This window comes from Egretta garzetta, unplaced genomic scaffold (genome assembly GCF_000687185.1).
Source record: "Egretta garzetta isolate BGI_Z169 unplaced genomic scaffold, ASM68718v1 scaffold173, whole genome shotgun sequence".
Taxonomy (NCBI): domain Eukaryota; kingdom Metazoa; phylum Chordata; class Aves; order Pelecaniformes; family Ardeidae; genus Egretta; species Egretta garzetta.
The window spans coordinates 319119-341504 of NW_009259112.1; the positions used below are offsets into that span (position 1 = coordinate 319119).

The 22386-nt window shown below is 40.5% G+C and overlaps 1 protein-coding gene across 1 annotated transcript in view; it reads left to right on the forward strand.

Annotated features, from left to right (window-relative positions):
* TRPM3 (transient receptor potential cation channel subfamily M member 3) overlaps positions 1-22386 on the forward strand; it is a 301300-nt gene that overhangs the window by 231155 nt on the left and 47759 nt on the right. Inside the window, exons 9-13 of the mRNA XM_035891054.1 lie at positions 3439-3511; positions 11367-11467; positions 13284-13418; positions 15800-15850; positions 22300-22381. Of these exons, the coding sequence (XP_035746947.1) occupies positions 3439-3511; positions 11367-11467; positions 13284-13418; positions 15800-15850; positions 22300-22381 (442 nt within the window). The remainder of the gene's footprint in view (positions 1-3438; positions 3512-11366; positions 11468-13283; positions 13419-15799; positions 15851-22299; positions 22382-22386) is intronic.

A 22386-nucleotide genomic window follows, 5' to 3' on the forward strand; every position in this document is an offset into this window, starting at 1 on the left:
ACTCTTTCCATTTCCATCTTTTTTCCCCAATTATTATTCTTCTTTATTTTACTACTTGAATTACACTAGACCTCTTAAAAATAATAACAAAGTAACAGTGGAAAGACAACCTTTTTATTCCAGTATAACCAAATTACATAGTTCTGTTTTATTTTTAATACCACAGCAATTTGTTCTGCTGAAGTGGCTTTATTTTTCTGAGGCATGCAGAGAAGAGGGGTGAAAGAGAAGTTGGAAATTTTTAGTTACATGTGTTCCAATATATGCAAAGTGCTTCCCTTAGTTTTCCTATGGGGATAAGCTGTTCAGTGGTTGCAATTTGTATGATGCCTTCTAATTAAGCTGGGAGTTCACCAAGCATGTGTTTAGTTTGAGATGTACTTCGTTCTTCAGCTGAACTCCTGTTGTTCGGTTTTTTCAGTCCCTGATGTGCAGACTGCTTCATCTTTGGCCTTAAAGAAGTGCATTTTGCCATGCGGTGGTGCCACCAAGCACAGTGGCGCAAAGGAGACACTCCCAGCATTAGCTGATCTGCTTGCCAGGCTGTCACTCTTCCCTTCAGTGCTACGAAGATGCCTGTTGCTGGAAAAATTGCTTAGGAATTGCAAAGCGTTGTGAGGATGTTATGATCAGGCTGTTATGATCTGCCGGAGCTGCCCATCAGAAGGGAGATGTTCTTCTTTCCCACTGGTTAAGGGAGGAAGGCTTTCTCTTTGTCCTGCCTTCTGACCCGCCTGCCTGGCTGCTAACCTCTGTGGCAATTTGTCATCTCTGGCATGGGAAGCGCATCATGAGCATGTGTGGTAGAGGGGCTCACCTCATCAGCTCATATTTTTATTGTGTTTTGAGATGAGACATACATAGAAATGTGTGTCCTTACCCACATGACCTGTGCTCTTACAGGGAAAAGCTTCCTTGCCAGTCATTGAGGAGATAAGAAAAACAGTAGGAAAAACCTCAGGAAGCATTTCTTTACTGAGAGGGTGGTCAAAACCTGGAACAGGCTTCTTAGAGAGGTGGTCAATGCCCCATGCTTGTCAGTGCTTAAGAGGCATTTGGAAAATGCTCTTAATAATGTGCTTTAACTTTTGGTCAGCCCTGAAGTGGTCAGGCAGTTGGACTAGACAATCGTTGTAGGTACCCTCCAACTGGAACTTCTATTCCACTCCATTCCATTCCATTCCAAGTTGAGGTATGGGGATAGACACGTTGTGGATGGAGTGGGAAGGAGGCAAAAATACAGTTTATTGGTGTAAAACAATGAGTTAACAAAGTTCAGTGGTAAATGTGACAGTAGTTTATAAGATTCAATGGCAAGGTACACTTGGTTATTTACTGCACAGAGGACAGGGTCAGACAGAACTGTCAGGGAGACCCTCCCATTGAGTCATGAGGTTCAGAAAAGATACCCTGGCTTTCTAAACTCCTTCCTCAGAGAGGTGTCTAGGTACGGCTGGATCCAATCCTAGTCCCAGATTTGGTCAACAGTTTATGTCTAAAGGATTATATATATGCGCAGCAATCAATCCTTTATATCACCTAGCTAAGGTTTCAGAGTTTAGCATGCTGTTAGCCACTTACTGAGAATCTGTTGTGGTAAGGAATGTCTCAGCCTCAAGGAGTAACCTTGAGAGGCGTCCCTGCTCACGGGGAGCTCCTGGCATGCAGCCCGCTGCCGTGCAGGAGAGCTCCAAGGGCTCTTGGGCTGCTCACTCTTGATGGGGGTCAGGTGAGTGGCTCACAGCCATATTTGCATACTGACCACAGATTTTAGTTTCTTCACTGTGCTTAGGTGGGCACCTTGCACAACAGCCCTTGGCTATTGTATTGGTATCTGTCTCCCCTGCATCCACTGGATACCTCCTTCATGACCAGAAACATCTATCACCACCACCACAGGTGGTTATCACTTGAAAGAGGTCGAGGGAGGGGGAGGCGGAGAGGAGAGGGGAGCACACCACCACAAGACATCAAGTGATTTGCCAGAAACATCTGTAGATTCCAGAGGGAGAGAGAAAATGGATCATTAAAGTATCATTTGCAATATCTATGCTTTGTCTCAGGAACATGTTGAAATGTCAGACTAAGTCTAATTTGAAAACAGTCTGCTTTAACTGAGGATTAACATAAATGCTTCCTCACAGTAATTGTTTTAGTTATCATCTAAATCAATTGACTAATTGAGCTAAGCCAGTTCTCTGTTACTTCATCCAGTTTGCCTTTTCAGTCTCTAACATGCTGTACTCCTGTCACCAATGCCAAAGTCTCTCACCTCCCTTTGAACCGCCCAGAGCTCTAGGGTCAAGTGAAGGTAGAATGGGTGCTACAGGAGGGCTACCCTGGATTCCTTGGGAAACCCTCTGCAGGGCTATTTCAGCCGGCAAACTGAAGGTTGTCATGAAAGTGTTGTCTTAGTCTTGACCACTTTATATATCACCTTTCCCCCTACAGTACCCTGTGTTCTTTGTGCCCTGACATTTCCTGATCTCTACCCCAGGTGCTGCTGCAGTTCAGTGGTGCTGTATGAGTAGGTATCTAGGAATGTGGGGACAACGTATGCTGCTGAATATGAGTGTAAAATATGTTTACACAATTCTTAAGTAAAGGTGTCACTCAATTAAAAAGAAAAAATGAGGCAGTCTGTACTGGCAAAAGGAAAAAGAAAAACAGGTACTCAGATCAAAATGATGACATAGGTTTCATTAGTAAAGGAAAGGCACTAATAAAAAGCTGCAGTCTCAGTTGCTTCACAAGAAGCAGAGGCCCAAGAGCAGCTATTGCCATGGCAACAAAAGGAGCGAGGGGATTTACACTTCTGTATGTTTCAGTGCAGTCTTAACCAAGAGTGAAACTGGCTTGGAAGAACAGCCCCACTATATTCATTCTTTATGAATTGTGTATCACACCTCACTGCCTCAAAACTTGTATCTTAGAGTGGTAGGTCGCTGACCACACATGACTAAAGATGTTTCTGGACCTGTTAGAAGCCTAATTCTTAGATTATTTATGTAATGTTATGCTATATAAAATCATTATTTTGAATAGGTTGCTAATTTCAGTCAAAAATGTCTATTCAATGCCATATGCCATAAATTAGGTCCACAACCTAAAATACACCTAATTCCTCCAAGTAATGTATTGGGAACACTAAATCTAATGTTACTCTAATACAAGAACAAGACTGCATCTCTAATTTCACCCTGTAAGTAGACTTTTCTTCCATATGCTCATTAATACAATTTCTATCTTTATCAAATTTTATCTCACAAAAAATACAGTGTTAATCCTATCTAATAAGCTTCTCACAAAATCTGTAAAGTAGCCATGTATCTTGTAGCCATCAGGACATTTTGAGATCAAATGATGCTGTTCAGATTTAATTTCTTTTTGAAAAAATTACCCTGGTTTCAATAATAGTATTGTCTTTTAACATTTCAGATCACAGTATTTCGCATGGGATCAGAAGGACACCAGGACATTGATTTAGCTATCCTCACAGCATTACTAAAAGGTAATGGAGTTTCACTCCACAGTGAGTCTGTATCAATCCAAGTAGATTAACTCTGTGTCTTTGCTGTACTGAAACCTGCATTTATTGACAATAACTGCCGTATCGAGATGGTAAATTTATACCGTGAAATTGAAGTATACTTTTTGCTCTAACTCTTTTATACAAATCCAGCTCTGTCTTTAATGTTTAAATAGATACTGGTTTTCCTTTCTGAATTTTTGTTCTCCACCCACAATAGCTAATGTGTCACAAGAAACATCAGTGGTGACCCCCACCAAGAGAGTGAGATTAGCACTCAGAAGAAGACAGCCAAAGAAACTGTCAAACTTAGCTTGCCTTGGTGGCTAGTAGAACATCCAGAAAGAGGTTATCTCTTTTATATAAAACTGGCAGCTTTGTCTAAGTAAAATGTTATCTGCAGTCATCCTAGGAAAGTCTGGGAACTGTGTGGGATTCCTTCCAGCCTCCTCTGGTAGAGCTAAGAACTCAGCTATTGGGGTGGTAGGGCTTTTAATCTTAAACTTCACATGTCGCTAAATCTTTCTAAGCCATTACATGTTACACTTATTCTCTTAAAAGATTGTCTTACAACATGATTACTGTTGCGACAGTTTGTTACAAACCATGGTCTCGCAGACACTTAGACCATTTAGCTTGGCTCCCCTCAAAATACAATATTATCAGCTAATTTAGTATCTGCTTGCAAATACAGAAACAGGTGAGTTTTTAAAGGCTCTGAAGTACATGTACAGTACTCACATAAGCAAGGGCTGGGAGGTTCTAGCCCTCCATTTATTATGGTATTTCCCCAAATGGGACTTTCACAAATTGCATGTATCAATCACTGTGGTCATCTTCTTGCTGTCTGGACTGTTTTGTGCTATGTAGTACAAGGTACAAGTACAGGTAACAGGAATTCTTTCTTGCTCCAGGGCTCAGTTTCCTTCTCAGTTTCTTCCTGTGCAGGCTCACAAAACTGTATGAAGAGAAACAGGAGAATGCCTGAGTAACTTTCACCTAACCAAGCAAAACATTATTTTATCTTTTACACAATAATTAATCCCATCTCGAAGATGTTACTTCAAACATTTAAAACAAAAGTCTGAACAGGAAGAGTAAACAAGCACTGGCCACTTCAAAAGTATGATTGCCAGCTGATAGCTACCAGGCAAGGAAATGAGCTGGAATTATTTTGCTCCAGTAGTTTTTGTTTCTTTAGGCTTCTGTAGTATTGCCTTCTCCACTTCTTTTGACCATTTTGCTCAGAATACCAGTTGCTTGTCCTGCAGGTACCATGACTATTTGGTTGCTACCCTGAGGTAACAAGTTTTAGCCATCTGCATAATTAAATCTCAAGGCATTTTGGACATCTTCACACAGAAACAACATAAATCAAGGTGAAGAAAGGAGAAAGAAATTGAGTCAAAGCAAGGAACATGAATTGCTCTTTTCTATTCTTAGGAAATATTTTAATTGCAGATTTCATTTTTATCTTAAATATAACTGGATCCTTCATTATCCCCAGTGTAAATTGTATTCTCTTCACATTTAAGGCAATGACTGAAGCTACTGCTCTTGATTTCTATTAGTAAGATATACATTGTCTTAAAGTTGTGATTCCACATTTTCTAGGAATATTTTCAATGTCTGAATCCCAACATAGATCCCTGGAGTCTTTTACCACTTCAAAAGCTGCCTCCCATAAGCTGAAGAAAATAAATTACAGGCTTGGGAGAGACTGTTTTCTGTTTGAAAAGTTCTTTTGCAGTATTTACATGAGCAACTGTACTATGGTTTCAGTCTGGGTATATGAGTAGTCCTCTCTGATCTGGAATATCCATTTTACAATTGGTCCTGTCATCTCCTTAATAAAATAAAATTACCTTCCCTCTTCATAATACTAGTGCAAGACATCATAGTGACCTTCTGTTAGCTCAGAAGATGCCTGGATCTTTTTGACATCTCCTTTCAATGCTTGCCTGATAATCTTGATGGCAGCAGCACTTGTGCCTTGCTCAAGAGCCAGAGGAACTAAAACTTAACACCTCATCTTCCCTGCTCCTCAGCACTTTCTGATTATGAAGGTACTCAGTGAAGATCAGATTTATCAGATGCCTCTTGTTAATCTGAGCTTTCTGATCACAGAGAATGAAAATCCATATCATTTTTAATTAATGTGTGCAAAGATGAGATCTCTTGTTTCAGGCAGAACAGTTGTCCTTATTCATACTGTTCCTTTGTACAAAGGTTCTGGTCCACCCTGAAAGAAACACTGCCTTTCTGTAGATATACCCCATCAGGCTGATGCATAGTTGGGTTCTCTATCAGACTAAGGAATCTAAGGTAGCCATGCTGAACCACTTGTCTAGTGATTTACTAGTAAGCAGATTTGAAGACTGAGTCTGAATGATCTTGAAATTCGTAAGTTTAGATTCAGGAATTAATCTCTTTCACCTCTTCAGCACTGTGTGAAAAGGGGCAGAGAAAAATATGAAACCAGTGAGTGACTATTGCTTACTTCTTCTCAGTTGCAGTGATGAGGATTTTGCAGTTCTTGCTAGCCAGTATTTGAGGCACATACCAGCTAATCACCATTGCCACCCTGGTGTGAGTGATTTTTTCAGGGAGGAGGAAGAGGACACAGATTGGGAAGCACAAAGAATCGTTTCCCGCTGGCTGTGTAAAATTTGCAATAAGCTAGTCTCTTTTTAAACCCGCATCGGGCATGCTGCCAATGCAGGAACTCTCCTGGATGGGATATTCCACAAGCCCCAAACCCTGCACTGCATATGAAAGATTATTTCCTTGTTTGTTTTCATGAGTCACTTGTTTAATCTTGTCAGCAGATCTATCTTTCTTGGAAGTGATCTCCAATAAAACTAGGGAATGGCATCGAAACTGGTTATCAATTTACATTGCATGCATGTCACAACAGCATATGGCTTGTGAATTCCTTTTTTTTTTTTCTTTTTTGTTATTTTGAGAGACATGCAAATGTGGGAAGTAAGTTTCCAGTTGCATGAATTTGTAGCAAGTAAATTTATCATACAGTTTAACTGTTTGTGCTCTCTTAACAGTTGGAACTCAAACAGTAATGGATTGTGTGTGTCCTTTTGCAGCTGTTAGCTGGCCAGAAGGCAAATGACAGAGAAATTTAAGAAAGCATATGGAGCTGTTAATAATAAAATAGAATTGTTTTGAAGTGGCATCAAAGATCCTAGCTCACGAAGCTGTTGCAATGTCTGCTGCATACTAGTAGCACAAGCCACATTTTAGCTGGTGCTCCAGAAGCCTTCCCAGTGCAATTGTTAGCATTGGGAAAGACATGCAATGTGGTATTTGCGTATTGTAATCTTACTGCCATGTAACTCTCCGAGGTAAGCCGTGTTAGGCTAATGCAGGTCTGATGTCCCTGCATACTTTCCAGCCTGTGAATAAGGCATGATTCATGCTCTCTGAACAGCCATTGTGTGGTATCAGATGGCCCTGGAAGACGGTGTGATGGTCTGCCAACCATAAAATCACTGACACAGAAGGATGTCAGCATTAGGCCAGATATCTGGTAAATGCCCTTATAGTTTGTCGTTGCTATCAGCTTTGTTATTGTCAATTGATTTGCTAAATGCCAGGAAGATGCTTGTAGCAAATGCAGTGGAAACACAGGCTTTTCACCAAAGGGCTGCTGAAACAGAAGACAACATAAGACCTGCTGAGAAGCAGAGCAGAAAGTTAATTTGAATTGCTATTTTCCCTAATTTAATTCTTTTCTTTAAACAATGACTCAAAGAGGATCCTGACATGCTTAGAAGCACTGTGGAAACAAGTCTCCAGAACCCATTTCTGTCTAGATAGATCAGTTTTGTGTCATTTCAGCTTTCCAGATTCCTGAGCTCTAAGTAGCATAGACTGTCCCTTTAGAGATTTAAGTTTATCACAGTAAACTTTAGCTGGTATATCAGAGCCTGTAGTCTATCTCTTCAGTAATCTGGGATCTTGCAAGGGCACAACATTCTTTGTCTGACATGTGTACACTGGCTCACCCAGGATACAGAGTCAAGTTTATGGTCCCAGGCTTTGTCATCAAGGAGTATTGCACTTTCAGTCCCAGATACTGGGATAAACCCAGATACACCATCTGACTTTTTACTAGCAGAATCTATGCGAGATATCCAAGCTCTCCTGGATGGCCACCTAAGAGGTTAAAGTTAATACCTGCAGGAACTAACAGCTGTCCCAGGTCTCCTTCTTGTTCACTCAACTTCACACCATCCTTGTGTTGTCTATCTACATCAAACAATATCTATACTGAAATAAATACTGCCAAATCAGCTCATTGCATCCCAAATGCAACTTTTCTTCTAGGAGCAGATGAATGGAAGGAAGAGTCCCACTGCAGACATCAGTCACATCATCTTAAGACATTCTTTAGAGGAACATATCTCTTGCTCAGCCAGACACCAGGATACTGACCAAGTATTTCATAAACATTAGTTATATTGTCTAAAACACTATTTAAAGCAATAAGTATACTACGGCAATTAAAATAATACAATGCAACTAAGCAGAGACTCTTTCCATGAGACAGGATGAAACAAAAATGGAGGGAGAGGTAATGCTAATTTCTGACCACTGACAGTGTTAAGGGCCTAAGAAGTGGTTCCAGTGTGATCCCTGTATTGAGCTGATGAGAGCAGTAGCTTATTAACTCTGCCTTATTTTTTGATTTCCCAGATATCCTTTGGCTTTCATTTGGGTACATTGCAGTGACATTCATGAGCAAGACGAGTCCTCAGAGAGGTCACTTTTTGGATTCTTCTCACTGACTCAAAAAGGAGGCAGTATCTTAAGAAAGCCCACCTCACATTTGTTCTAGGGATTTTTTCTTATATTAGTGGAATTATATTTACTTGTTAATACTGGATAGAATTCCACCTGAAATAGCCTGAATACTTTCTTTTTCATTTGAATCAAAAGTCATCAGTCCACCCTGGAATAAAATCTATTAAACAGCATCTGCGGCCCATATGCTGCTCTATAGAAACTTTTATAGGCTTTTATTTTACTTCTCCTCTTGTGTAACACCAGTGTAATCCACATTTGCCTGAAAACCACGTAGGGAAGGCAGGAAAGAGGAGAAGGGTGCAAGGGCTTTTCAGCCACAAACCTCACTCATGTGCATCAGAGTCCTGTACTGCCCAGTCTACACACTAGCTGATGGACTGGTTTGGACCTGAAGGACAAAAACCCCTTGAGTAACCATACATTTCCTCCAACTGCCAACTATCTGCAGCGCTCTGCAGAACAACACAATGAACCATTATGGTAACAAGCATTGAGAAGAGCATCATCTCTGGGACTGCACATGCACCCATGGGAAAACTAGTCCACTGCTTGCAGCCTTGAACACCGTGGAGGGAGGTGGGAAGGACAAAGGCTGGACCATGGCTTGCTTTCCCCTCTGCTCAGTATTTGGAGCTATAAGCGTGCTCAAAGAAACCAGTTCTGATGAACTGCTAGGCTTGGGGGCCTTTCTGGAGATGCAGCCACTGCCTTATGCCCCATGCCAGTTGCTCTTTCATGTGATCAGATGCACCAGAAGGCCCTGTGTTCATCCAGCAGCCAGGTCCTTCCTAAAGTATGAAAAGGCCTGGGAATACTAAATCACACAACACAAGCTGGGGAAGGCTCCCTGCTAAGCGTCAGTAGGTGTTCAGCTGGAGCCTCTATGACTTGGATGCAGTTTTTGCTGAAGTGGGGGCAGTGTATGTAGCCCACTTCCTTCCCCAAGTCCATCTGATCCGCTCTTGATCTAAAATGGTTTCTAACCAGGCTGCACCCCTGGCTACCCAGACTGTAGGCTTCAGTCAGTTTAGGAAAATCAGGAGATAGAGGCCCCTCATCACATATGCAAATGGTGCCAGGCTGAGGGATCGTTGTCACTGCCCGTGGGTTTTGGAGTTCACTCATGTGCCTCCTCCACTGATCACCTGACAGCTTGCCTGAGCACCTGCCGAATCTCTCGCTTCTCCTGCAGGCACTCAGATGGGAAGGAGGAGGTCCAATGACATTTTGAGAGGATCTGTTGTTTGCTTCAGAAAGGGGGAGAACATTATTTGCCCTCTGTACTTAATTTACACTACCATACCCACTGGGGTTTTGTTTGGGGTTTTTTTTAATAAATAAAGCTGTAGAGACATTTTTTCCCTTCCCAAAGGTAAATATTTTCTGTTCTTGAATGTTGAATCTTGCTTGTGTAAGAAACTCAGAAATGTTCAGATGCTGTTGGCATCCCCCATGAGGTCTCCTGTGAGAGCTTTTGTCTGTGTCATAGCATAAGCAATGAGAATCTGCATCTTACGCAAAGCGGTGTTCCTGTTACTTCTTAGTCGCAGAAAGGTCTTTTACTATTTTCACTGTTTCTTCTTCTTTTCTTCATTTCTTTCTATCATTCTTCTCCTACATCACCTACCTTTTTATCAGAGCTCATTTCTGTAATAAAATGAAAGTGATTTGGATGACCTACAGTCCACCATATCCCAAATAATTGCTGTAGATATTGCCAAGTATTTGGCAAAGTTTCATGGCAGTCAACTGACTGCAAAGTTGAGAGTTATGAAATTAAACTGTAGGGTGAGCTTCCCAAAGGTCTGCTGAACTGATCCTTCACAGAGAATTTCAGTGGCCAGCATGTTATGCTTTATGTTTTCTCTGCCTTCCAGTTTCAGACTCTACTTTCAGCTGGAACAGTGTGTGATTTTTAATAGTACTGAAATGGGGACAGAAATGCTTTGAAATAATGAAAAGCTCTTGTTTGTCCTCACTCCATGATATCAGTATAAGAATTAATAAAGACAAGAAAACAGTGGAGGTATGAAGCCCTAAAAATGAGCCTTTATTCAAGCACCTAATCACTGCAAGCAGCTATGTAGTTAAAAGTTGAAGGGCCCTTTATTTATTTGGTTGATCAGTTCATTTGGGCCAGTTCTCCCTGTGACACTGAAGCACAAATACTGTTTTATTATTACAAATCTGCTAATAACCATGAAATCCTTAGTGAAATATTAAAAAAACACAGCAGGGCAGGAATGTCCCACAGCTCCCATTAAAACTACAGGGAAAAACATACCCTCCCTTCCAAGAAACAAACAGCTCCAAACCCACCATATCATCTGCATAATTTCTTATTCAATTGAGATACATTATACCTTGGCAGCAGCTTTATGGCATGCTTTCTTACATAAATATTGCATGTTTGAAAAATTTGTCCCACCAAGACCCCGCAGTACAAACAGATAGAGGAAAAATTCCTATGCTGGTACAGGATCCCCACCTTATCAGGTGGCAGTATGTAAAAGATGTGCATAAAATGCATGCCTGTTGAAATCAGTGGGGTCTGTGTGAGTTAAACCTGTTTGTAATTGCTAGATGCATGCGCGTGCGTATGTGTGCGCTCATGGGCATAGGGGGGTGTGTGTATATTCCTGCAGCTGGATCAGTGTCCCTCTGCTCTTGCTTCCCATCCGAGAGGAGGGAAACCAGTTCACTCCACCACAAGTTGCATCTGCCGGTATCACGCAGACCTACTGTATTTTTCAAGAGGATTGTGAGGAATTAATTAATGTTGATGAGACAGTCTGAGAACCATGGATTCAGATTTAAGAACTAGTATTTTATTACAGGGACAATGAAAGGTTTGGTTTTGTTTTAATATGAGATCAGTTGCAGAAATTACATAGACATCTGTGAGACTTTTGGCAAAGAGGAATTACCATGGTGGTCTGTTGACTGAGTCTAAAGTATGTCTTGTTTCTTTTTTCTCCTCCTCTCCTCCCTGCACCCCTGTCTGTATACACAGGAGCTAACGCATCTGCTCCCGACCAGCTGAGCCTAGCATTAGCCTGGAACAGAGTAGACATCGCCCGCAGTCAGATCTTTATTTATGGGCAACAGTGGCCGGTACAGTATATATACAGCATCTTCTACTGAAAACATTTTAAACCTTACACAACGCTAAATCCATTCTGTTGGCAGCCGTGGTTTTAACACGGTTTAAAATATAGTGAGTCATGCTCCCAGCCAAACACAAAAGTTCCCATTCACAGCTAGTGAAAGCAGGCACGGTTACAAAGATGTTGATATGTTCACATGTTCAAGGAAATGGTGACATCTAGCGATTGCCTTAACACCGGGAGACCACGCCTTTAAAGAAACGGGAAGCAACACATTTATGCTATCGACCAATGATTCTGCCAGCTGAGAAAAGCAATTATCTGTTTACAGCCATGTTACCGTGTTAGACTGTAAATTAAAGGAAAGGCAAAACTTCTTTTTGCTCTTCAAGCAATATGCTTTTATACACAAATACTGAACTTGATGATGATCAGACGTCAAAAATCTGCTGCAAAAATTTTGGAGGTCATCAAGTGGGCTATGAGAGCTGATCAGCAATGCTACCACAGAAGTGCTGTGGCTCCAAACCTGAGCTGGAGTTGATTTCATGCCCAGCGCTGCTCTGCATCAATCTGCCTGCTTCACGTCTGCCCCATCCTATGCTCCAGCTGTCCCAGATGTGGGAACAGGCTCCCTGGCCAACATCATTCCCCTGGGGGACATGGTGGGCAAGAGCTTCTCTGCAGGAGTGGGAGGACTGTAAATAAAGGGGTTATTGAATGCTGTGTGGGGCAGAGGAGTAGTCAACTCCCAACTTGTGCTGCAGTTTTTACAGTGGTAGAAATCACCCAGAAAAAAAGAGAAGGACCTTCTCTACCTGCAGCTCCTTAAAGCCCACCATACCTTCATTCAGAAGGTTTAATTGGGTCACAGTATTCATTACTGTGACACTTGTTTTGTCACTGTCATGAAAATTTCATATGCTATCATTACATGAGCATTTACAACTCCCCATGGAAAAATTACAAAAAAAGGAAAAGATTCTGTTTAAATGTCCTTGATTTAAATGTAGTTTCTGGAGCTTGCTGCCCCTTAAAGCTAGTTTCAAAAATCCTTGCCTTTTTATTCATGAACAGGACTGTTTACCTTGTCTTCAATATTGGGCATAAGTATGCATCAAAACATAGGAGGGATTTTAATGGTACTAAACTATCCTTATCATTATCGCTCCATCACCACATCATAGCAAAAATTTGCATAAATGCTGCAAGCTGCAATCATTTTGCAAGGTAAAAGCTGGAAGTATGGGATAATTTCTCATCCTTCTAACTCCCCCCAACCTGCAAAAGATAGAAGAGGTTTTGCCTAAGAAGACCTCTTGCATTTGGCCCTTCAAAGAAATGCTAATTGTGAAGCTATTTCTCCTTCCTGGGTGTCAAAATTTCCCTGAGTTTCCACACCACAAACAGAGGAAAAAGCTAGTAAAGACAGAATTGAAGTGAGTGTGTGTGCACATAACAAATACACTCAATATAAGTAAAATGTTTGTCAAGAAAGTGAGAAATAAAGATAATAATGAGATGGTAAATAGTGTTGAGGTGTGGTCATGAGTCTCCTGCGTTCCAGTTCCTTGGTCCTAATCTGGATTTCCTAGAGTATGTTAATCTTAACACTCTGACATTCATTTTTGGAATGCTGCCCTGAATCAGAGAAACCAATATAGGATTTAGTCACAGTTTTAACTGTGATTATCCCATTTTAAGCTTAGCAGAGCAACCCCCAGAATTTTGTCAGGATTCCCTGCTTGTGCCAGTGTGACCAGACCAGCCAGATACAGTCTGTGATGCCCAAGAACAGCCTGAATTAATCGCTTGCTTTGCAGGTGGGCTCCCTTGAGCAAGCAATGCTGGATGCACTGGTGTTGGACAGAGTGGATTTTGTGAAATTGCTCATAGAAAATGGAGTAAGCATGCATCGTTTTCTCACCATCTCCCGGCTAGAGGAATTGTACAATACGGTAGGGCCAACCTAAGGCAAATTTTCTATCTCTATAGTCATTGTTCTAGCTCCCACTTGTGTTTCAACAACATGATGATGCATAAGGCAGCCAACACCTGCTGTGGAAATTTTCCATGTTAGAAGTCCACGTTGTCTCTTAGCTTTGTCTCTCATTTAATGGAACACACTATGTCTTCTCCACCTGATCTGCTGCACAGATTTTGTAAGAAATGGATTAAGCCACACACAGTACCAGCTGACTTCTGGTCATTGTAATCCAATATGAGAGACCTGAAGTTCAGGCAAATGGCACTGGCTGGAAGACAGTAACTGGCAAGTTAGGACCTGTAGGATGGTGATATATGACTCCTGACAGTATAAGCCTTTATGGTTTCAGAAAAATCTCGCAACTGTTAATCAAACTCAGCCACTAGAAAACAAATAGAAGCAAACTTCTTGGGATAATATTCTGAATTTCACGGTGACATCTGATGATTTCAGGAGGCCTATTACAATGAAGGACTTCCCCATGTCTTCACTTAATGTTCCAAGAATTATAGGTTTGACTTTTAAAAGCCTGTTTTCAAGCTTTATTTCTTTGCCCTTACAATGAACATAAAACTGCACAGGTTCAAATTGCTTCTGAGTTCTCAACTGCAAAACACATTCCATTATCCACATTATTGCCTACCAAGAGAAACCAAAAAGTTCAAATTGCTTCACTGGTATGCAAAAAATCTTAAAGCATTGCCTGGTTCTTAGGATTGCTACTTCTGTCCATCAGAGAGAGGTTGTGATACAGTGCATAGCCCTTTTCAAAAAATTTTTTTCTGCCAGTACTTTTCAAAGCCCTGCCATCATAAACTGCCATACTGAGCTGTTAACCTGAGATGTTTCAGATGCTGGTGACCGGAAGTCAGTCTCTAAAAAATATCAAATATGAAAATAATTCATTAAATTTGTGCAAAATATAGAGGAACAGGTATCTGTGACACAGCTGAGACAGATTCCCATCTGATCTTTAATCGGCTTAAACTTTGCCTACCAACTAGCCTCTATGTAATAAGAACAGAAAGCCTATGAGCTTTCTTGCTACAGAGATAAGCACTGTAATTCTTGTACCAAAGCCAGTTTTTACAGGGAGTAAGTGTGAGGGAAGTCTTCCGCTCTGCAGCTAAAAGGAGCCTTTTTGAACAAGTTTATTGTGAGCTATAGAAATCACCATAAATTATTCATGTAAGAATTCCAAAAGACCCAGGCTATGAAATGCCTAAACTATCAATTACGATGTATGACCTAATGCATCCATAATAGCCTTAGCACCAACAAAATCACAAGGCCAGCTAAAAAATACCAAATGTCAACATGAGCCCTGAGAGTGACCTGGGAAGCTACAAACCAGTGAATCTGACTTCTGCTATTGCACAGTTGTAAAGATACAATAAAGAATAGAATTAATAGACAAAGGGATCAATTTTATGTCAAGAAAGATTTTACTTGGCTTCTTTAGGAAAATGCTAAGCCTTAGAAATCTATTACCATTTCTGAAGTCAACATGTGGGAGAATAAGGATGCTGCATTTCATCCACCTGTTTTTGCAAAACCTGTTTGACAATACTTGAAAACCTCAAAGTTTATTAAAGAAATTTAGCTGTCATGGCACAGGAGATAAGGGGCACTTGTGGTTTAAAAAATACTTGAAGGATGGAAAACAGAGAGTAGAAATACATGGCCTGTTCTCACAACAAAAGGATGTTATGACTGGGGTCATCCAAGACCCTGTCCTGATACCACTGCTGTTCAGCCTCTTTAGAGCTGCTCCGAAAAATAGTAACTACCAAAGGGACATTTGCAGGTGATTTAACATCACTCAGGGTAGGCAAATCTGAAATAGCATATGAAGGGAGTCAAAAGAAGATTGGACAAATTCACAGACTGTGCATGCTGTTAGTGGCTTTCAGACAAGACAGCCTAGATGCAATGTTGGGCTTAGGGGTTCTCTGAGACACCAGCGATGGAAGTAGAGACCCTGAGTGCAAGAAGGCTGACACTTAAGCAGCTAATTTCCTTCCACTCTCTCCCAGAGGCCATACTTGTTGTGCTGGGTTCCTGCTTTGCCTAAACCAGGAGCCTAATCTGGTATATAGACCCTAGTTTTTCATCCAACATGGCAGTTCTTAAGGTTTTCTTACTGAAGGGTTTTGTACAGAAGAGAAATCAGGTGAAATAATGCTCTTGTAATTGATTTTATTTTTTTAATTGATAGCACTGTACAACTGAAGTGCTCTCAGTTGCTTGATTTTTAAACTACCAAGGTGAGAAAGCCATTTCAGCATTTACATCTTGCAGGTCTTTGGACAATGCAAAACTATTTTATTCTTCTTTATTTGTCGTTTGCAGAGACACGGACCATCCAACACTCTGTATCACCTAGTCAGGGATGTCAAAAAGGTAAGAGTCCAATAGACGGTAGGTTGGAGATAATGCTACGATTGCTTTTTGTAGCTAGATACAATCTCTGTTTTGCATGAGCTTTCAGTCAGAGCCTTCTCCTTCCCCTGCCATTACAGAATGTCCTGTTTGTATGTACCAAATAAGAACATTTTGCATATAAAGCACAATTAGCAAGTTATTTGGCTTGCTTTCTCTGTGGTTTTAGATGCTTGGGTAATAGTGCTTCTGCTAGCATAATTGTAGGCTCTTACATACCATGTGGATTTATGCTGTTATCTGTATTTTTCCATACCTGCAACTATTGTCAAAGCTAATTTCCATGTTGTTAGTTTACTTCCAAGCCTGTAAAATAGCCCTTATCCTTGTGCTGGATCCTAGTTTGTTGAAACAGTTCCTTATTCTGTGTTGTGTGGTATATTGTAGCCATCTTCCTCAGCAGAAAAATCCAAAAAGAAGTAGTCCAACTTTCCCCTGCCCCCTTATCAAATTAATTTCAAGCATCTTGAATTACAAAGAGCTGTTAGGAGGGCAAGACAGAAACACAGAAAGGTATAGTGATGGGAAGGAGACACCAAATACTTTTAGCAATGTGTTCAGGATTAAAAGTGTTACAGCAGCAGCAATGAATGAAAATCCCATATCCTCTAAATATATGGATCAAGTAAGGAGATTGAGTTTGCAACTGACCTCATCAGCTTGAATACTCTCCCAAAGCATGGGCAGATTACAACCTTGCACATTACATAAATCAGAGTAGCATACTTGGGAAAGGAGATTTCTGTACATGGGACTAGATAGGAGATTGAAAAAGGAATGGAGGTCTTTTGTAAGAGCACAGGTTTTGGTGGTTTCTTCTGTCACTGACAGCTGAGCAGAACCAAAGGCAACTAGGGGAGACGAGTGGCAATGCTTCATATATCATCTTTCTGTTAAATAATGCTACAGAATAATCAGTTTAGGGAGGTTCTGGTGGCTTTCTTTGGTTAGTGTGTTACATGGCATCATCGTTGTTCAATTATATATAGCATATTAAGTGACCATTGGGAAGTGTGAAATGCCTACAGAAGAAACTGAAAGTGTTCTTGTGCACAAATCCCCTTGGGTGGAGCAGAGTAAAGCTAGAATGCATTTAGACTGGCTAATTCTCTTGAAGCCCAAGTTACCAGAACTTTTATTTTTACTAAATATGCAGTTATTTGTGTGCCTATAAGAGTTTGAAACAAGCATAATCTGTCTTCTTGCTTTAAGATATATTCCTTTTCAAACTCCTTCTCTCTTCCCGCATCAACTTTCCAGTCCTCCTTTGAAGGTGTAGCAATTTGTATGTTGAGTGAATAAATAATATCAATATCTTTTTCTAAGTCCCTAACAAAAGAGGTATTTTTAAAAGCGCTCTTGAAAAAAAAGCATCAAAATAGGCAAAGACTATCATTACTTATAGGTATATATTGACAGACATCAGCATTGAATAAACTTACACCATACTTAATGACATTATTTGTTCCACATTGATTGCTAAATGTTAGGTGATGGTGATTTTTCCATAAATTCATCTTTCTTTCCTCTGTCCGTATCTAAAGCCTCCAGTAATTCCCACTACATGAAGTCAATGTGTACTCTTACTAGAATATAGAAACAAACAGCCTGGTGCAGCCTGCTAGCACCTTCATCAGAAAACTGCACCTCTGGGGCTGTATTTCTCATTTTGTCAGTGATGAGGGACAACCACGGTTCACTTGGGGAAAAGTGACAGCTCGCCATAGCCCTGCCATCTGAGCAGATCCCTTACCAGTCAACCGAGCTGTAAATCAGTCAGCAGATCTGACAACAGTTTAAATGAAAACAGGTCTTTGGAAATAACTTCTTAATGGACATCACTATATGACAGTTAAGTGGCCCACCATGCATGAAAACCAGACCACACTGCTGATGCTAGTTTTTTGAGTTTATAGGTGTTTTGATGCCGGATACCCAACCTCTCAGGTGTAAATACAGTATCACAAAATATAAACATAAAAAATGTAGTATGTCACCTTGAGACAACACTTACAGTGTATGCATACTCTGTGCTATTTAGGCATACATCCCAATTTTAATGCATCATTGTGAATTCTCAAATAGAAAACGGATGCCTACAAATCATATAAGTATTATTTAATTTACCACTATTGCATTACATAGCTGTATAAATCAGTAGGGAGGGTTTTTTGTTTGTTTGAAAGACCACCCTGCCTGATTAATACAGCAAAGAATTTGAACCACAGAAGTCACGTTACCGCACCCTGTTTGCGGGTAGCTTACAAGCACACGGGTGTGCACACACACGCACATGCATGCACACACAAACATGTAAGACAACAATATATTTTCTCTTTGGATTTCCAAATTCCACTGTGAAGACTGTTGGCCTGGGCAGCGTATTGCAAAATCCTGGAGACATGGTCTGAAAGAATTTACAGTAGTCAGAGTGGGTTTAAATTCTGCATATATTAATAGGACAAAGTACTTCTTAATGACTCTGCTTTGGAGACAACTGCGCTCATCCCTCCTTTCGATCGTGTTGATTCCATAACTACATGCAGGGACACATCTGCCCACACCGTTTGCATCGTGGCCCTTTTAACATCTTCTGTCAAGGGTACAGAATTTAACATACAGGTTTGACTTCCTTCCCTAGACTGTACAAAACGATGCATAGAGACGAAGCAGGACAAAACAGTGGCCGTCCTTGGCATGATGTCTGTAAGTGGAGGTTGCCCTCTGCAGGCTGTTTTTAAAAAAGTCGTTCCCTGGCTCAACCAGCTAATGAAGATCAGTAGAAATTAACAACTTAATTTTATCTTTAATTAAAAAATTATATATCATCAATTTATCTTAATCCCACTCTGAGGCTGATATAACTTTTCAGAGATCTTTATGCTGGACTGCCACTGTATGTCTGCATTTCCAGAGAGCTAACAAGCAATATACAGAATTCTGAAAGTATTTTTTCCTCAGCATGCAAAATCAGAGGCTTGGTAGCTGCTGAATATAAATATGTACTTAAAGTGAAAAAATACTATAATTGATTAGCTACAGTTATAAGTCAAAGTTTCTTTATTAAAAGAATGATGCATTAGCACTGAAGAGCCTGTCCCAACATTAAAATGTTAGTTGATTATTAACCTATCATACACGAAAATCAAACCTCCTCTGTCATTCCTGACCACCTTGGTTGCACTAGAATTAGCCCATCCAAATCTTTGCTGTTCTTGAAGGGGTCCTGTCCCACTTGCACCATGGAGCTTCATTTACCAGCAGACTCACTGCTGCCAGGGTAGTTCAAGGTTTCTGCTGATATGGCAAAAACTTTGGCACAGGCATAACGCCTCTCACAAGGATAGTCCAATTGGCTTTACTAGGGCTGCTCACTTTGGAAAAGTAATTGTGTGTTAGCGTGGAGCCATACATATGTGTATGTCTATAAAATGTGTACTTCTGCTGTGAATTTGTGAGTGTGAGTTTTGTTTAGTAAAGTGTTTCAGTATTATCTGGGAGGTTTAGATGCATCTTTTATTAAAGTTGCTCTATTGGAAATTTTTTATCTAAATTCCTTTGTGAAATTTTAGAAATCAGAAGAACTATATCAAGAAACTCACACTTTCTAACACATGCAGCACCCTGATGCCTGTTGTGCTTTCTTAATTGCTCAAATATTTTTTGCCACAATAATATCAAACTCAGTTGTAGTGCCTTATATTAAGACAGCAGGAGCCTGTTGAAGAACTACAACTCTGCCTTGGAGCTACAACTCCCGCTTCTGCCAGTGCCTTCATCCTTGTTTTAGTAAAACTGTCATTGCCTTAAGCATTCTAGATAGAGAAGAACACTTTGGAGAAAAGACAAACAAGCAAAAAAACCCTAGCAGGATTTAAATTATAGATTTACATTATTTTTCTTTAAACAGTTTGGAATAAAACGACTGAGTTCAAATAAACTAAACTAATACGTGTTCTTGTGAACCATCATGATTCCCCCACCCTTAAGATTAGCCAAAAGTAGGAAGAGTGCAAAAGATATGATAAGGGGCATTACTGAAAGATAGTTGGCAGCTCACCTTTTGCCAATAAATTTGCTTAATCTTCTGAACCTTTGAATCCCAGCCCATTGCTTGGCATGATGCACCACAGCACTAGCTCCCTCTCTCTTTCTTCTTTTCCTGTGTACCATGGTGAGCAGGAAGGGAAATAAGCATTGCTCTTCCTGGCTGAAGTAGAAGAGGAAGGAGGATCTTTGCATCCATTTAATCTCTTCTGCAGAACCAGTTGCCATCTGCTCTCCATTAGTGTTTCTCTGCTCTGAATCTAATAAGCACATCTGCAGAGAAGCCAGGCAGATATCTGCAGACATGCAGATATTTTCAGCAAGACATAGCAGTCATAAAATTACTCCATGCGAATTACTAACCTTCTTTTGATGAGCACATGAAAAGAGCTACAGGCTAACTGTAATCTGTGCTGTATATCATTATAGAAAATGTGATTATTTTATTACAGTGCACTGAAAAAGTTTGAAGCTAACAATTATAATTTCCTGGTCCTCTGCAATGTTGACTCTACAAGTAAATTTTTTACTAGAGTAATTTTCTCTTTTCGCAAGGCTACCACTTGCAGTTCACAGAAGGGTAATTTACTTCTCTTTCTACCTTTAATTTGTCGTCACATCTCTTGCATAATGATCATATAGGACAGAGAGTGTTCTATAAATCTGCAGGGTTCTTAATGAGATCTCTAGACCTGGGTGACCTATTCACAACTTACTGTATCATGCCTTCTTTTCTGGTAGGGAACTGCTTGCTGAACCATAAACTGTTGTCTGAACAATTCGGAGGCAGTGGTTTAGAGGAGGAGGCAAACTTTCATTTGGGGGCATTCCTTTCCCCTTAGCCCTGTCCTGTAAAGGGATCAGAGCTTTCCTTGTGGAGTTCCCAGGGAGAAGAGAAGAGCAGATGTGCCCACGCTGAGGTTTTGTTCTTCCATCGCCAGAGACCCCCAAGAGTACTTCACCGGCGCATCTATGAGATCAGCCCACCCTGAAATTGTTCTGGCCTGCTAGGTGTTGCATCAGGCTTACTGCTACTGAAGAACAGAAATGCCCAGTTAACTAAAAGGCAGCCTCAGATTCATATGCAGTAAGAGACAATCTGTTACCAAGATCTTCCCTCATAGCTTTGCAAGCCATAAGTATTGGAGAACTCATGAGTTTAGTGTTGCCATTTTAAGGCTTGACAGTGAAGAGAAGGAAGATATGTGCAAGGGAGTTCACAAAGTGAGGGCAATAAGACATGGACGTATTTATCATTTTTTTCCCTTCAAAATAAAAGGTGCATGCTGAAGACATTTTATGTATATATTATATTTAACCGAGGATAAGAAAGGAAAAGAAATGGGAGAGCAAGTATGTAGCTGTCTTTTCCAGGATCCTGCTAATGACCCTTGCCATAAGCACAGTCCACCTCTTGGGATACAATCTCACTGGCACCACTGGAAATTAGGTGGCAAGATTACTAAGCTTAGCAGGGCTTTCAGTAAAATATTTTGGAAGTTCAAGGACGGACCATCTAGGGAATTTTCCGGGGCTGTAGTTTTCTTCTTGAACAAAACACCAAAGAATTAGCCACAGCTATTTTGTTTATTATAACTTTCATACTTACTTTCACATATACAGATGCTTTCCTTATACTAGGTGTGGAATTTAAGCAAAGATATGTGTTTATTTGAACACATCCCCAAGAACAAATGCTAACAGACTCTCCTTACCTCAGGCAACTAGCAGTAATAGTAACTCATGCACTGCATAGGTCCTCTAGAGTAGGTAACACAGCTCTTTTCCCCTGCCCTTCCTTTCCTGGAACATGGGAAGGAAACACTGCAGGATGGGAAGACCACATGCAGGAGCTGGTTCCATGTGAACAAATGATATTGCATGATGTCACTTCACTGTGCCTTGGCAGTGCAGACAAGGCAGTTGAAAGAGATGCCAGCAGAGACATGAGATGCCAGGACAAGAGGTGTGGGGGACAGATGGTGCAGAAAAGGTGCTATCTTGCAGGACTAGAGTCCAGCAACTGTGTCTGACCTTTCAAGTGTGCTGATCCTCGTGCTTTTTGTCCTATAGTCGTGTTCCTTGTTTCCCCAGCTGAAGAATATGAGTACTGTGTACTGATGTTATCTTCTGTTACTTCCAAGTTCTTCACCTTCTTATTTAACTTGTGTCTTCTTTCCAAGCGAGAATATCCAGGTTTCGGTTGGATCTATTTTAAGGTGAATTAATTAACCAGCATAATAATACATTCCTGTTTTTAACTATTTAATTTGTTTTATTCTAACATCATTATAAAGTATATTTAACAACGCCAGTAATAAGCATTTCTTCCTCCCCCACCATCCTTCTTATTTTCATTGCAGGGAAACTTACCTCCTGATTATCGAATAAGTCTGATTGATATTGGTTTGGTGATAGAGTACCTCATGGGAGGAGCATATCGCTGCAAT